The 17,377-nt window shown below is 41.0% G+C and overlaps 1 protein-coding gene across 1 annotated transcript; it reads left to right on the forward strand.

Annotated features, from left to right (window-relative positions):
• Positions 1 to 86: 86 nt before the first annotated feature.
• On the forward strand, positions 87 to 6,969 carry LOC149979462 (uncharacterized). Its single transcript, XM_090189260.1, has one exon. The coding sequence runs from the start codon at positions 174 to 176 to the stop codon at positions 5,616 to 5,618; it is 5,445 nt and encodes a 1,814-aa protein (XP_090045386.1). The 5' UTR covers positions 87 to 173; the 3' UTR covers positions 5,619 to 6,969.
• The last annotated feature ends 10,408 nt before the right edge of the window (positions 6,970 to 17,377 follow it).

A 17,377-nucleotide genomic window follows, 5' to 3' on the forward strand; every position in this document is an offset into this window, starting at 1 on the left:
CACTGTCACAAAATTGCTCCTTTTTTTATATATATATTTTTTTTAACCTTAGACCACACACTGATTTATATTTTACACAGGCTCTCAAGGAGAATGACCATGTATGGGGCATCATAAGCAACACTGCTGTTAACCAAGATGGCCGCACAGTCACTCCAATCACCAAGCCATCCATGATCCAGCAAGAGGAGCTGCTGCGCGGAATCTATTCAGAGTCTGACCTGTTATCGGTCCAGTACATAGAGGCTCATGGGACTGGAACTCCAGTGGGAGATCCCATAGAAGCAGGCAGCATCTCCAAAGTCATTGCCAAAGCCAGACCTCCAGGTTCAGAGACACTCCTCATCGGCTCTGTGAAAGGCAACATTGGACACACTGAATCTGCAGCTGGAGTGGCAGGGCTAATCAAGGTACTCCTAATGATGAAACATGAAACCATTGTCCCTTCACTGTTCTACTCTGAGGACAGTGCCAGTATAGATGCTAAAGCTTTAAATGTAAAGATTCCTACTAAAGCAGAAAAGTGGAGAGATTCTATTGCAAGAGTTGCAGGAATAAACAATTTTGGTTTTGGAGGAACAAATGCACATGCAATTGTCAAACAACACAAGCAGTCAAATGTTCCTCTAAAAAGTGGTAGGAAATCACACAATTTCTTTGTCCTCTCTGCCAGTTCTGAAAAGTCTATGAGTATGATGATGGAGGACACAATTCAACAGATAGACAGAGACAACAAAGGTGATCTAGAAGCTCTTGCATACACATCTGCATGTAGAAGAAGCCACTTGAAACATCGATATCGGAAAGCATTCAGAACTCCCTCTCTGGCTGATCTTAAAGATCAACTCAAATCTGCCATGAAAAAGGTAACAACGCCGTCTTACTCAGATCCCAGGCTAGTATTTGTCTTCTGTGGGAACGGTGTCACCTATCAAGGCATGTGCCAGCAGCTCTTGAAACATGAGCCTGTGTTCAGAGAGAAGATCAGCCAAATTGAGAAGCTTTTCCAGAAGTTCAATAACATGAGTATCATAGAGAGACTTGAGAGTGCATCAGAGAGTAAAGATCTTTCAAACCCAGATGTTGTCCAGCCCCTCCTCTTTGCCACTCAGGTTGGCATAGCCAGTCTCTTCAAGCACTGGGGCATCAAACCTGATGCCATTCTTGGCCACTCTATAGGAGAGGTTGCTGCTGCCCACTGTTCTGGTCTGTTGTCCCTTGAGGATGCAGTGAAGGTGATTTATTTCCGCAGTACTCTGCAGAATACGGTCACAGGAGGGAAAATGCTTGTGGTCAGTAACATGGTCGTGTCAGAGGTCTTGAACCTCCTTCCCTCTTACTCAAATAAGATTTCCTTGGCTGCCTTCAACAGCCCACAGTCCTGCACGCTCTCAGGTGATGCAGAGGCTATAGACAGTCTCCATCGAAAGCTGAGCAGCTCAGTCAAGAGTAAGAATCTGTTCCTCCGTGTTTTGGATGTCCCTGCTGCATACCACAGCCAGATGATGGATCCCATCCTGTCTCAACTAGAGGACAGTATTGGCTCTTTACAAGTCAATGATGTTGAGACAGAATTGTTCTCCACAGTAACAGGAAAGGAGGTAGAGCAGCCAGACTTCAACACAGGCAAATACTGGGCCAGGAACATACGAGAGACAGTTTCATTTGAACAGGCAGTGAGATCTGCAACCAAAGTGAAAAAGAATGTAGTCTTTGTGGAGATTGGCCCTAGAAGGGCTCTACAAAGAAACATCCAGGAGACTCTTGGAAATGACACCATAGTTCTGTCCTCAGTGCAGCCAGATAAAGATCATGAGACAATGCTGAATACTGTGTCCAAACTGTTTGAGTTGGGGGTTCAGGTAGACTGGGATCAGTTCTACAGAGGCCGTGAGGCTTCACCAACATCTTTCCCAAGGTATCAGTTTGATTCTACTCGGAGAGATGTTATCATGGCTGCATCAAAGGTACATCATACATCAGGTAATCATCCTGTGCTAACTCATACAGCTAGCGATGGCAATACCTTCAGTTGTGATCTGTCTTCTGACTCAGTATCCTACCTGCATGAGCATAAACACAATGGTGTTGCCATAATCCCCGGTGCCTTCTATACTGAGTTGGGTTTGGCTGCCTTCATGGCCAGTGCCAAACCAAAGGTTCCACTCAACACACTGCAAGTCAGTATCAGTTTTCAGAGTCCCTATGTTTTCACACAGAATGCACCAGAGATGAAAGTGCAACTTGAACCAGCAGTGGATGAGACCCATTTTAAGATATATTCTCCCTCCACAAAACATGCATCAGGCACAATAACGTGCAAGCGAGGACAGCTAGCTGAAGAACAGAACATTTCGCTAAGCTCTATCTACAAAAGATGCAATTCAGTGTTGAGTTCTGAAAAGTTCTACACTGAAATTGCTCTGGGTGGGTTTCAGTATGGCCCTGTTTTCCAGAACACGGGGGATATACACTATGGTAAAGAGTTTAAGGAGGCTTTTTCAGTTGTCACAGTTCCAGAAGAATTGCTGTCTCAGTTGCATGAATACTGCATTCACCCCGTAGTGTTAGACTTCCTGATGCAACTTGCTCCTGTTACAGTAGCATATGGAGTCTCTTCAAGGCCCAGGTTTCCTGTCAAAATAGGCAGCTTGACAGTGTTTGAACCTCTGCAAGAGGAAATGATTGTGTATCTGAAAGCAATTGATGAAGGTGTTGATCACTATGAAGTATGTGGTTGCTTTACAGACAAAGAGGGAAGAGTTTTGGTTGAGCTTAAACATGTGGTGATTAAATATCTTGGGAGCCGCTCTCATGTTGTGGAAGAATACTTCTTCCACAATGAATTCAATGTTGTCTGTGAGGATATCATCTCCTCTAATGCCAGCGAGGCACCAAAGGCCTTGGTATTTTCCGACCAGGTAGGCCTTCCAAAAGCCATGCAACCACACTTAAGTTCACAGTCGAGATACATCTCCTTCACACAATCTAAGGAGGTCTTGAGCCAAGGATTTCCTACACTCCTGGCAAGCCTTAATATCACAGATCTCAACAAACACTTCCAGGAAGTCTTATTTGTGTGGGGTCAGGAAGATGTGACTTCACTGAGAACTGAGTATGTTCTGGAGAGTATGATAAGCTGCTGTGAGATGCTCAGGAAAATTGTCCTGTCATTGAGGGCCATGCAATTTACAAATTCCATCAGAGTAATAACCTACCGGTCGGCGGAGAACACGGTGGACCACATCAGCGCAGGCTTTGTCCTGTCAGGCATGACTAGATCATGTGCTGCAGAAATGGAAAAGCTTTCCTTCCAGCTGATTGACATCAACTCTGTCTCTACAGAAGACATCATAGCTCTGTCTCAGGTCTTAAAGTCATACCCTTGCAAAAGATACCCAGAGTTGGTTGTGAAAGGTGGGCTGATTTTGAAACCTGATTTTGTACATACTCCCATTGGAAGCATTGAGAGCACTGAGGGAAGCATTTTCTCCTCAATGTCTGAGCCATGCATCTTTCAGACAAATGACCCCTGCAGAATGACTAGCTTGTCTGCCATTCCTTGTGATGTTGACAACACAAACATCCATAAGAAATCAGTTAAGATTCAGCTCAGTAAGATAGGCGTTCATTCTTCAGACTACTATCCTGTCAGTGTCTCTGAGCTGAACTATGGTCAGACAATGTACTGGAGCAATCACACATCTCAGAACCACCAGCTTCTGGCTCTTGACTTCAGTGGTACTGTCACAGCTGTAGGGAAAGATGTGAACACACTGAAAGTGGGAGATGACGTAGTATCATGTTATCCCATTGCTGCATCTTCTAAGATTGTGATTCCTGAAGCAGCTTGCTACAAGACAAAGAGGCTTACATTTCTGAAGGAGGCTCCTTGTGTGTCCTACTTTGTTTTGGCATGGGAAATACTGCACAGACTGTTACCTACCATCAAACAACGGAGAAGGTTGAGCATCATCTCCTCTGTTCCTGACTCTAGTCTGCTGAAGGTCCTAATCCAGACAGCAAACAAATCAAGATGGAATGCCATTGTAGGGACACAGTGCAGTGGAATGTTTGCTGATGCAATTCTCCTCCTTCCACCATTTGATAAATCTCTGTTGGCAGAAGTCAGCAATTGTCCTGATGTCAGACATGTTGTCATTGTCTGTGAATCCCAGTCCCACTGCTTGCTTGAACAGAGTGTGTTCCAGAATGTTAAGGATAGTGTTCACATCCAGACTCTTCAGATGTCCAGCATCTTACAAAAGGGATCACTCATTGCCAAGAGGCCACAGATTTATAATTGGCTAAAGTCCATGCATTTGGGAATTTCTCTAGAGACCTCTACCTTACAGAGAATGTCATCCGGTAGCATTGACTTCCTGTCTGTTGAGTCGTACTTCAGCTCAAAGACCCTGTCTGTTGTGGCGCTGGGTAAAGATGATTCCAAAGGCACACTGTCCAACATTCAGTTGCTGCCTAAACCAACCCAGCTATTCCAGAAGAAGTCTGTGTACATTGTCACAGGTGGTCTCTCTGGGCTGGGGTTTGAAACAGTGAAGTTCCTTACTCAGAAAGGTGGAGAGTACATCGTCATACTCTCCAGAAGTAGCCCCACACCAGACATACAGCAGGAGATAGTCATTCTGGAGAGACAATGGAGTGCCCATATTGTATGGATGGGATGTGATGTCTCTGTCTCTGAGCATGTGCTCAGAGTGATTGGTCTCATTGGTCAGAAGTTTCCCTCTTGTCCAATCAAAGGGGTGTTTCACAGTGCAGTCGTCCTGCATGATGGATTGATTGAAAACCTTGACAAATCCCACTTTGAGAAAGTCCTAAAGCCCAAGGTGAATGGAGCTCTGAATCTGCACCACGCCACAAAACACTGCAAGTTAGACTACTTTGTGTGCTACTCTTCCATCTCTTCTTTCCTTGGCAATGCTTCACAAACAAACTATGCAGCAGCTAATTCATTCCTGGACTACTTCTGTCACTATAGACGGAATATTGGACTTTCTGGGCAATCCATCAACTGGGGAGCTTTGAACCTTGGTCTCCTGCTTAACAAGGATCATTTACACAGGTTTCTGGAGACAAGGGGATTGATGGTGATGGATGTTACAGAGATTCATGAGAGTTTGGAACAATGCCTCTTGCTAAACAAACCCCAACAGGTTGTATGTAGGTTTCACATCAAGAACATGGTGAGCAATGTTCTCTCTCAAAATGCATCATTGACCGTGCGTATGACTGCATTAGTGGATGAGGCAGTGCAAAAACTGAAATTCCAAAAGTCACAGTCTGAACATACTTCTGTGTCATCTTCCCCAAGTGAATACATCAGGTCTGTACTCAGTCAAACAATTGGTGTTGACAAGCATGAGTTAGATGACGATTCTCCTCTCTCTGCCTTAGGCATCGACTCAATGCTAGCTATGACCCTGCAGAACCTCATCTTTCAGGATAGGGGTGTGAATGTGCCTCTGGTTACATTGCTGGACCCCAATAGGACACTGTCTACATTGGTATCAATGCTGATGGAGAGTACTGAGGGTGAATCTGAGAATGATGATCAGAAAGAGGACATGACAGATGACATGTTGACAAGACTATAGAGATTCCAATTGAACATTTATAATTGAAAATGAACATGTAGATATTGGATTTTCTAATCATATTTACATGTTTGATCCGACAAGAGGTAGTTTCCTGGATGGGAGGGGCTGAAAGAGGTAGTTTCCTGGATGGGAGGGGCTGAAAGAGGTAGTTTCCTGGATGGGACGGGCTGAAAGAGATAGTTTGTACAAATTGTACATTCAAAACAGCCATTCAGAGATTCAACGGAATCTGTGGACCATATTTTAACCGTTTCGGACTTTGGTTTGATAATTTTGAGTTTTTGTTTTTGTTTATACGAATGAGGAGCAGCATCGCAAGGTCAGATTCTTAAAGGGGAGCTCTAGGGAATGCATGGTAAGCAGAATCCGATTGAACTGTATCAGTTATCTAGAATTGTATCTTCTCTTGTGGGGCATGTCACCAGTTGTTCATAGTTAGGTAACTCGTGGGACAGGTTGAAGTGGTTAAAATCACCGGCAGCACATTTTGCGTTGGAGTCGGGTGAGATCATTCCACTGTGGAAATGTGATGTGCTAGTTAGCTGATGGTATTGCTGGCGTTAGCTTGCGGTGGGATGTAAACACCGGTTAGCACAATTGTCTCAAATTCCCTTGGTAGAATGGTCTGCAGTTTATAGTTAGGGTTTCAAGGTCAGGGGAGCATGGTTGATGTAGTGCCGTGGAGTTGGTACACCAGAGCTGATCAATCATGAATCAGATACAACTGCCTTTTGATTTTTGAGAACTTGAATCCAGTAAAATCCAGAAGGGAATACGGCCGAGTTTGAAACAGATTGGTCCAGACATGTCTCAATCAGACACATGATTCTCTGGAATCTCTCATAGTTTGGATCAAAAGCAGAAGTTCATTTTCTATTCCTGAGTGAACGGACATCGATAGCAGCAAGGCAGGCAGAGGGGGCCAGTAGAGACATCCTGAACCTAGATAGTATGCCGGCTCGCCTTCCATGTCTCGGTGTATTCCCCACCTGTAGCAGTGACTGCTGCCCAGGTATGTTTTTAGTCAGTAATCCCACAGGTAAAGAAAGATGCTGTGGACCAAAGACTCCATTACTATTTTCTCCCTGATGTTTCGAAGATCCAAGCAAACTATATTTGTGTAAACATTACGATTTATATTTCTGTAATGATATTTGTTAAAGGTGTTATGCAATATTTTTGCCATTATTACACATTTTTAATTTTAGAACATGGTGTTTTTAGACTTTTTTAAAAATATGTTTATCTGTTAGGATATTACTCTATTCTTATATTAATCTTAAAAACATGTACTAATCTGTAATGTATTTCTTTTGTCAAATTTAAAATAAAATGATTTCAAAATTAACCAGTTTAAAGTCACTTTTAACTTTTAATTAATTTATGAGTTAACATTGTTCTTGTTGTTATTAGTGGCTCAAGCAGCAAAGATGGGTGAAACCCTACTGTATTTGATTTTTATTTGCCGATCCCCGTCAGATGGTCAGGCTTAGGAGTTTGCAACCTTGCCTGATTAGTAAAAAGCCTACTGAGCAATAAACATTCAAGTGGGCTTGAGCCTATATATCAAAAGCATATTGCGTGATCTGTTGGACTTTGAGTTCTGATATTTGGCAATGTGATAAGTACAGAAGTAGCTTGCTCTTTCTCATCCTGATAGTTAGACATTTATATACTTTTCTTTGCATATCACAATTTCATCCCCACAAAACGGAAGGCTGCAACGAAATATTAAAAACAAGAAACAAATAATTCCACATATACACGATTTTTTTATTTATTTATCCGTTATTTTACCAGGTAAGTTGACTGAGAACATGTTCTCATTTGCAGCAACGACCTGGGGAATAGTTACCGGGGATGAATGAGCCAATTGTAAACAGGGGATTATTAGGTGACCTTGATGGTTTGAGGGGCAGATTGGGAATTTAGCCAGGACACCAGGGTTTAACACCCCTACTCTTACAATAAGTGCTATGTGATCTTTAATGGCCTCAGAGAGTCAGGACACCCGTTTAACTTCCCATCCGAAAGACGGCACCCTACACAGGGCAGTGTCCCCAATCACTGCTCTGGGGCATTTGGGATATTTTTTTTTAGACCAGAGGAAAGAGTGCCTCCTACTGGCCCTCCAACACCACTTCCAGCAGCATCTGGTCTCCCCATTTAGGTACTGACCAGGACCAACCCTGCTTAGCTTCAGAAGCAAGCCAGCAGTAGTATGCAGGGTGGTATGCTGCTGGCCAAAAATGTGTATATGTGACATATTATTGATGTGTATTGTGTTGGGACTCTGCTGTTGGGACAGCTTTATGTCGGCCCTAACAGTTTGTGGGCACCGTTTGTCACCGCTATAGAGCAAATAATGTGTTGTGGCCAGTGCTTAATTTCTCCATGGCTGCGCCCCTGCCCAGTCATGGGAAATCCATAAATTATGTACTGTATCTTAGTAAAATCATTGCATGTATCGTTTATATTTTTATTCTGTGCAGGATTATTATTCCTCTTTTTCTTTTATGGTAAAAAGTAGACAACCTTTCAAATACGGTGATTGGTTTTTACAAATAAAATACACTATATATACAAAAGTATGTGGACACCCCTTCAAATTAGTGGATTCGTCTATTTCAGCCACAGCCGTTGCCGACAGGTGTATGAAATCGAGTACACAGCCAAGCAATCTCCATAAACATACATTGGCACATGTCAAATTTCTGCCCTGGTCAACTGTAAGTGATGTTATTGTGAAGTGGAAAAGTACAGGTGCAACAACGACTCAGACGCTAAGTGGTAGGCCACACAAGCTCACAGAACGGGACCGCCGAGTGCTGAAGCTTGTAGCCCGTAAAAATCATCTGTCCTCAGTTGAAACACTCACTAACCTCTGGAAGCAACGTCAGGACAAGAACTGTTAATCGGGAGCTTCATGAAATAGGTTTCCATGTGTCGACTGGACTGGTGTAAAACTCGCCGCCATTGGACTCTGGAGCAGTGGAAACACGTTCTCTGGAGTGATGAATCACGCTTCACCATCTGGCAGTCCCACGGATGAATCTAGGTTTGGCGGACGCCAGGAGAACGCTACCTGCCCCATTGCATAGTGCCAACTGAAAACTTTGGAGGAGGAATAATGATCTGGGGCTGTTTTTTATGGTTCGGGCCCCTTAGTTCCAGTGAAGGTAAATCTTAACACTACAGCATACAATTACATTCTAGTCGATTCTGTGCTTCCAACTTTGTGGCAACAGTTTGGGGAAGGACCCTTCCTGTTTCAGTTTGATAATGCCCCCATGCACAAAGCGAGGTCGGTGTGGAAGAACTTGACTGGCCTGCACAGAGCCCTGACCTCAATCTAATCAAACACCTTTGGGATGAATTGGAACGGAGACTGCAAACCAAGCCTAATCGCCCAACATCAGTGCCAAATCTCACAAATGCTCGTGGTTGAATGGAAGCAAGTCCCCGCAGCAATGTTCCAACATCTAGTGGAAAGCCTTCCCAGAGGAGTGGAGGCTGTTATAGCAGCAATGTTCCAACATCTAGTGGAAAGCCTTCCCAGAAGACTGGAGGCTGTTATAGCAGCAATGTTCCAACATCTAGTGGAAAGCCTTCCCAGAAGAGTGGAGGCTGTTATAGCAGCAATGTTCCAACATCTAGTGGAAAGCCTTCCCAGAAGAGTGGAGGCTGTTATAGCAGCAAAGGAAGGGGGGGGGGGGGCAACTCCATATTAATGCCCATGATTTTGGAATGAGATGTTCAACATGCAGTTGTCCACATACTTTTGGACATGTAGTGTATGTATTATCCTGAATAATTGATTATAGTTTGTTAGGAAATGTTGTCTTTCAATCTTTCCGAGTATCATGGGACACGTTAGATGATCTTAAAGTAGTGTATAACGCTACTTTCATCCCATGTTATTCCTGTTTATTCTGGTTGTGTTCAACAACATGTGTTGTGTGCAGCAGATGAAGGAGCAATGAACTAGAAGTCAAATATTCCAAGACTGAGGATTGGGGAATGGAATATCAAAAGTCAAGCAGAGGTTTAGCGATATACAAAATATTTATGCCCATGTGTTTAAAAAATACAAATTTAGCAAACTGTCCAAATCTGATTACCTTTATAATTTACAACAGAATTTAAATACAAAAATAAAATACACACTTATAATCATGCTGATGTGAATACATTTTAATTCTCTATCAGTAGACAAATAGACCATTTAGGGAAATTACATCATGCTGAAGAGATCCCTTGGTAGTTGCAAGTTTTGTAGAAAACATTTTAGAATTATGTTGTTTAAAGAATTCCAATATGAAAACCACTGTATGCTGTAAAGATACAGTAGAATTCTAATATGAAAACCACTGTATGCTGTAAAGATACAGTAGAATTCTAATATGAAAACCACTGTATGGTGTAAAGATACAGTAGAATTCTAATATGAAAACCACTGTATGGTGTAAAGATACAGTAGAATTCTAATATGAAAACCACTGTATGCTGTAAAGATACAGTAGAATTCTAATATGAAAACCACTGTATGGTGTAAAGATACAGTAGAATTCCAATATGAAAACCACTGTATGGTGTAAAGATACAGTAGAATTCTAATATGAAAACCACTGTATGGTGTAAAGATACAGTAGAATTCCAATATGAAAACCACTGTATGCTGTAAAGATACAGTAGAATTCTAATATGAAAACCACTGTATGCTGTAAAGATACAGTAGAATTCTAATATGAAAACCACTGTATGGTGTAAAGATACAGTAGAATTCCAATATGAAAACCACTGTATGCTGTAAAGATACAGTAGAATTATAATATGAAAACCACTGAATGCTGTAAAGATACAGTAGAATTCTAATATGAAAACCACTGTATGCTGTAAAGATACAGTAGAATTCTAATATGAAAACCACTGTATGCTGTAAAGATACAGTAGAATTCTAATATGAAAACCACTGTATGCTGTAAAGATACAGTAGAATTCTAATATGAAAACCACTGTATGCTGTAAAGATACAGTAGAATTCTAATATGAAAACCACTGTATGGTGTAAAGATACAGTAGAATTCCAATATGAAAACCACTGTATGGTGTAAAGATACAGTAGAATTCTAATATGAAAACCACTGTATGATGTAAAGATACAGTAGAATTCTAATATGAAAACCACTGTATGGTGTAAAGATACAGTAGAATTCTAATATGAAAACCACTGTATGGTGTAAAGATACAGTAGAATTCTAATATGAAAACCACTGTATGCTGTAAAGATACAGTAGAATTCCAATATGAAAACCACTGTATGGTGTAAAGATACAGTAGAATTCTAATATGAAAACCACTGTATGGTGTAAAGATACAGTAGAATTCTAATATGAAAACCACTGTATGCTGTAAAGATACAGTAGAATTCTAATATGAAAACCACTGTATGGTGTAAAGATACAGTAGAATTCTAATATGAAAACCACTGTATGGTGTAAAGATACAGTAGAATTCTAATATGAAAACCACTGTATGGTGTAAAGATACAGTAGAATTCTAATATGAAAACCACTGTATGGTGTAAAGATACAGTAGAATTCTAATATGAAAACCACTGTATGGTGTAAAGATACAGTAGAATTCTAATATGAAAACCACTGTATGGTGTAAAGATACAGTAGAATTCTAATATGAAAACCACTGTATGCTGTAAAGATACAGTAGAATTCCAATATGAAAACCACTGTATGGTGTAAAGATACAGTAGAATTCTAATATGAAAACCACTGTATGGTGTAAAGATACAGTAGAATTCTAATATGAAAACCACTGTATGCTGTAAAGATACAGTAGAATTCTAATATGAAAACCACTGTATGGTGTAAAGATACAGTAGAATTCTAATATGAAAACCACTGTATGGTGTAAAGATACAGTAGAATTCTAATATGAAAACCACTGTATGGTGTAAAGATACAGTAGAATTCTAATATGAAAACCACTGTATGCTGTAAAGATACAGTAGAATTCTAATATGAAAACCACTGTATGCTGTAAAGATACAGTAGAATTCCAATATGAAAACCACTGTATGCTGTAAAGATACAGTAGAATTCCAATATGAAAACCACTGTATGCTGTAAAGATACAGTAGAATTCTAATATGAAAACCACTGTATGGTGTAAAGACACAGTAGAATTCTAATATGAAAACCACTGTATGGTGTAAAGATACAGTAGAATTCCAATATGAAAACCACTGTATGCTGTAAAGATACAGTAGAATTCCAATATGAAAACCACTGTATGCTGTAAAGATACAGTAGAATTCTAATATGAAAACCACTGTATGCTGTAAAGATACAGTAGAATTCTAATATGAAAACCACTGTATGCTGTAAAGATACAGTAGAATTCTAATATGAAAACCACTGTATGGTGTAAAGATACAGTAGAATTCTAATATGAAAACCACTGTATGGTGTAAAGATACAGTAGAATTCTAATATGAAAACCACTGTATGGTGTAAAGATACAGTAGAATTCTAATATGAAAACCACTGTATGCTGTAAAGATACAGTAGAATTCCAATATGAAAACCACTGTATGCTGTAAAGATACAGTAGAATTCTAATATGAAAACCACTGTATGCTGTAAAGATACAGTAGAATTCTAATATGAAAACCACTGTATGCTGTAAAGATACAGTAGAATTCTAATATGAAAACCACTGTATGGTGTAAAGATACAGTAGAATTCTAATATGAAAACCACTGTATGGTGTAAAGATACAGTAGAATTCTAATATGAAAACCACTGTATGGTGTAAAGATACAGTAGAATTCTAATATGAAATGCTGAGTTCGTAAATGCCCAAAATGTTAGTGTAATTAATTATTGATGTGCAATATCACATTATGACAATTTGTACAGTATTTTTAAAAAAAAATCTATGTCAACCATATATACCATATATCTCATCAAATGACATCTCAATGAAAACCATACACCGTATTTCTGAGCTATTCAATCCCATGATACAGAAAGCATCCTGCAGCTTAGCTCCCATAGTTTCTGAGCCGTGTCATCATCTGAAGCAGGCCGCGAGCAGTTGGCTGGTGCACAGTCCCTGTGGGCAAACAGAGAAGATGCTCATGTCTCTAACACAGTTTACTATAAAATACTATATACAATAATATTAAACTAGTGAAAATGTCATCTTTACTCATTTATTAATGAAGCTGGAATAATCTAATTTGTAGATGTATTCTTTCAAAACTAAATGTATATATATATATACATTATATACATATAGTTGAAGTCAGAAGTTTACATACACCCTAGCCAAATACATTTAAACTCAGTTTTTCACAATTCCTGACATTTAATCCTAGTAAAAATTCCCTGTCTTAGGTCAGTTAGGAACACCACTTAATTTTAAGAATGTGAAATGTCAGAAAAATATATTTCTTTCATCTTTTATTTCTTTCATCACATTCCCAGTTGGTCAGAAGTTTACATACACTCAATTAGTATTTGTTAGCATTGCCTTTAAATTGTTTAACTTGGTTCAAACGTTTTGGGTAGCCTTCCACAAGCTTCCCACAATAAGTTGGGTGAATTTTGTCCCATTCCTCCTGACAGAGCTGGTGTAACTGAGTCAGGTTTGTAGGCCTCCTTGCTCGCACACGCTTTTTTAGTTCTGCCGACAAATTTTCTATGGGATTGAGGTCAGGGCTTTGTGACTCCAATACCTTGACTTTGTTGTCCGTAAGCCATTTTGCCACAACTTTGTAAGTATGCTTGGGGTCATTGTCCATTTGGAAGACCCATTTGCGACCAAGCTTTAACTTCCTGACTGATGTCTTGAGATGTTGCTTCAATATATCCACATAATTTTCCCACTCATGATGCCATCTATTTTGTGAAGTGCACCAGTCCCTCCTGCAGCAAAGCACCCCTACAACATGATGCTGCCACCCCCGTGCTTCACGGTTGGGATGGTGTTCTTTGGCTTGCAATCCTCCCCCCTTTTCGTCCAAACATAACGATGGTCATTATGGCCAAACAGTTCTATTTTTGTTTCATCGGACCAGAGGACATTTCTCCAAAAAGTACAATCTTTGTCCCCATGTGCAGTTGCAAACCGTAGTCTGGCTTTTTTATGGCAGTTTTGGAGCAGTGGCTTCTTCCTTGCTGAGCGGCCTTTCAGGTTATGTCGATATAGGACTTGTTTTACTGTGGATATTGATACTTTTGTACCTGTTTCCTCCAGCATCTTCACAAGGTCCTTTGCTGTTGTTCTGGGATTGATTTGTGCTTTTTGCACCAAAGTACGTTAGTTTCTGGGAGACAGAAAGCGTCTCCTTCCTGAGCAGTATGACGGCTGCGTGGTCCCATGGTGTTTATACTTGCGTACTATTGTTTGTACAGATGAACGTGGTACTTTCAGGCGCTTGTAAATTGCTCCCAAGGATGAACCAGATTTGTGGAGGTCTACAAGTTTTTTTTCTGAGGTCTTCTTTCTTTTGAATTTCCCATGATGTCAAGCAAAGAGGCACTGAGTTTGAAGGAAGGCCTTGAAATACATCCACAGGTACACCTCCAATTGACTCAAATTATGTAAATTAGCCTATCAGAAGCGTCTAAAGCCATGACATAATTTTCTGGAATTTTCCAAGCTGTTTAAAGGCAAAGTCAACTTAGTGCATGTAAACTTCTGAACCACTGGGATTGTGATACAGTGAATTATAAGTGAAATAATCTGTCTGTAAACAATTGTTGGAAAAATGACTTGTGTTATGCACAAAGTAGATGTCCTAACCGACTTGCCAAAACTATAGTTTGTGAACAAGAAATTTGTGGAGTGGTTGAAAAACAAGTTTTTATGACTCCGACCTGAGTGTATGTAAACTTCCAACTTCAACTGTGGGCTACTATGGTGACCATAGGTTATGGCTACTATGGTGACCATAGGTTATGGCTACTATGGTGACCATAGGTTATGGCTACTATGGTGACCATAGGTTATGGCTACTATGGTGACCATAGGTTATGGCTACTATGGTGACCATAGGTTATGGCTACTATGGTGACCATAGGTTATGGCTACTATGGTGACCATAGGTTATAGCTACTATGGTGACCATAGGTTATGGCTACTATGGTGACCATAGGTTATGGCTACTATGGTGACCATAGGTTATAGCTACTATGGTGACCATAGGTTATAGCTACTATGGTGACCATAGGTTATGGCTACTATGGTGACCATAGGTTATGGCTACTATGGTGACCATAGGTTATGGCTACTATGGTGACCATAGGTTATGGCTACTATGGTGACCATAGGTTATAGCTACTATGGTGACCATAGGTTATGGCTACTATGGTGACCATAGGTTATGGCTACTATGGTGACCATAGGTTATGGCTACTATGGTGACCATAGGTTATGGCTACTATGGTGACCATAGGTTATGGCTACTATGGTGACCATAGGTTATGGCTACTATGGTGACCATAGGTTATGGCTACTATGGTGACCATAGGTTATGGCTACTATGGTGACCATAGGTTATGGCTACTATGGTGACCATAGTTTATGGCTACTATGGTGACCATAGGTTATGGCTACTATGGTGACCATAGGTTATGACTACTATGGTGACCATAGGTTATGGCTACTATGGTGACCATAGGTTATGGCTACTATGGTGACCATAGTTTATGACTACTATGGTGACCATAGGTTATGGCTACTATGGTGACCATAGGTTATGGCTACTATGGTGACCATAGGTTATGACTACTATGGTGACCATAGGTTATGGCTACTATGGTGACCATAGGTTATGGCTACTATGGTGACCATAGGTTATGGCTACTATGGTGACCATAGGTTATGGCTACTATGGTGACCATAGGTTATGGCTACTATGGTGACCATAGTTTATGGCTACTATGGTGACCATAGTTTATGGCTACTATGGTGACCATAGGTTATGGCTACTATGGTGACCATAGGTTATGGCTACTATGGTGACCATAGGTTATGACTACTATGGTGACCATAGGTTATGGCTACTATGGTGACCATAGGTTATGACTACTATGGTGACCATAGGTTATGGCTACTATGTATGTGTTGATTGCTGAGGGTTTCTTTATTATTTAATCCATTTTAGAATAAGGCTGTAACGTAACAAAATGTGGGAAAAAGTCAAGGGGTCTGAATACTTCCCGAAGGCCCTGTATCATCAAACTTCTCATCAGGTCTTGCTTGACTAACACCCAGCCTAATGTTTGTTATCTTATCTCTGAAGTCTCTGCCGCAAACTCATCACATTTATATGTTGAAGGAAGTTCACATGGGTTTGTCATTTTAATCCATAGAGACGTGAAGGAGAAGCTCGTAGGATTAATCAGGCCATCAATGATCGAGAAGAGCACTCTCAAGTCATTCTGATAATTAGTGATCAAGTCAGAGAAATTTGCCCTTCTGTCATTTCTAATTGCCTTATTCCCGATGCCAAGTTGCTCTCACAGAATATCATAATGGACCTGCAACTTTGACTTTCTCCACTTCCTCTCCGCCTGTCTGCAATTTCTCTTTAATTTATTCATTTTCTCTCTCATCCAATGGGCTCTCTGTTTGGATGTGACCTTTTTCAACTTCACTCAAGCTGTGGCATCAACGGTTGCCCTTAATTTGCTATGAAAGTTAACCATCGCAAGAGGAAGGCAGAATAGGTGGTAGAGTATTGTTTAATGACTCAAGGCACTTCAGAGGTCAGATTACGTTTCTTAATAATGTGTTCAGTATTACTCCGTGCTGTGGGCAACAAGGTACTATAAATACACAGTGGTGATCAGATAGAGCAACATCAACAACAGAGGATATGTCAATAACCTCTTGGTAATAACCAGGCCCAGAGTATGGCTGTGGTTATGGGGGGGGCCCAGTAGAAAGCCCCTTGGTAATAACCAGGTCCAGAGTATGGCTGTGGTTATGGGGGGGGCCCAGTAGAAATCCCCTTGGTAATAACCAGGTCCAGAGTATGGCTGTGGTTATGGGGGGGGCCCAGTAGAAAGCCCCTTGGTAATAACCAGGTCCAGAGTATGGCTGTGGTTATGGGGGGGCCCAGTAGAAATCTCCTTGGTAATAACCAGGCCCAGAGTATGGCTGTAGTTATGGGGGGGCCCAGTAGAAAGCCCCTTGGTAATAACCAGGTCCAGAGTATGGCTGTAGTTATGGGGGGGGCCCAGTAGAAAGCCCCTTGGTAATAACCAGGCCCAGAGTATGGCTGTAGTTATGGGGGGGCCCAGTAGAAAGCCCCTTGGTAATAACCAGGCCCAGAGTATTGCCGCGGTTATGGGTGGGCCCAGTAGAAAGCCCCTTGGTAATAACCAGGCCCAGAGTATGGCTGTGGTTATGGGTGGGCCCAGTAGAAAGCCCCTTGGTAAGAACCAGGTTCAGAGTATGGCTGTGGTTATGGGTGGGCCCAGTAGAAAGCCCCTTGGTAATAACCAGGTCCAGAGTATGGCCACAGTTATGGAAGGGCCCAGTAACATGTTGGATAAAGTCCATAGATTTCAAAAGATTCATAAATTCAATGGCCTTGGAGTCAGTGTCTTTGTCAATGTGAATATTAAAATCACCCAACACAATGATTTTATCATCCCCACCCTTTTTCCCATTAATGATAGAGTTCGAAAATGTGTAGTCTGGTGGGGGGGGGGCTTCAATAA

The sequence above is a fragment of the Oncorhynchus mykiss genome, chromosome 11 (assembly GCF_057628025.1).
Source record: "Oncorhynchus mykiss isolate SJ-2025 chromosome 11, ASM5762802v1, whole genome shotgun sequence".
NCBI classification, from domain to species: Eukaryota; Metazoa; Chordata; class Actinopteri; order Salmoniformes; family Salmonidae; genus Oncorhynchus; species Oncorhynchus mykiss.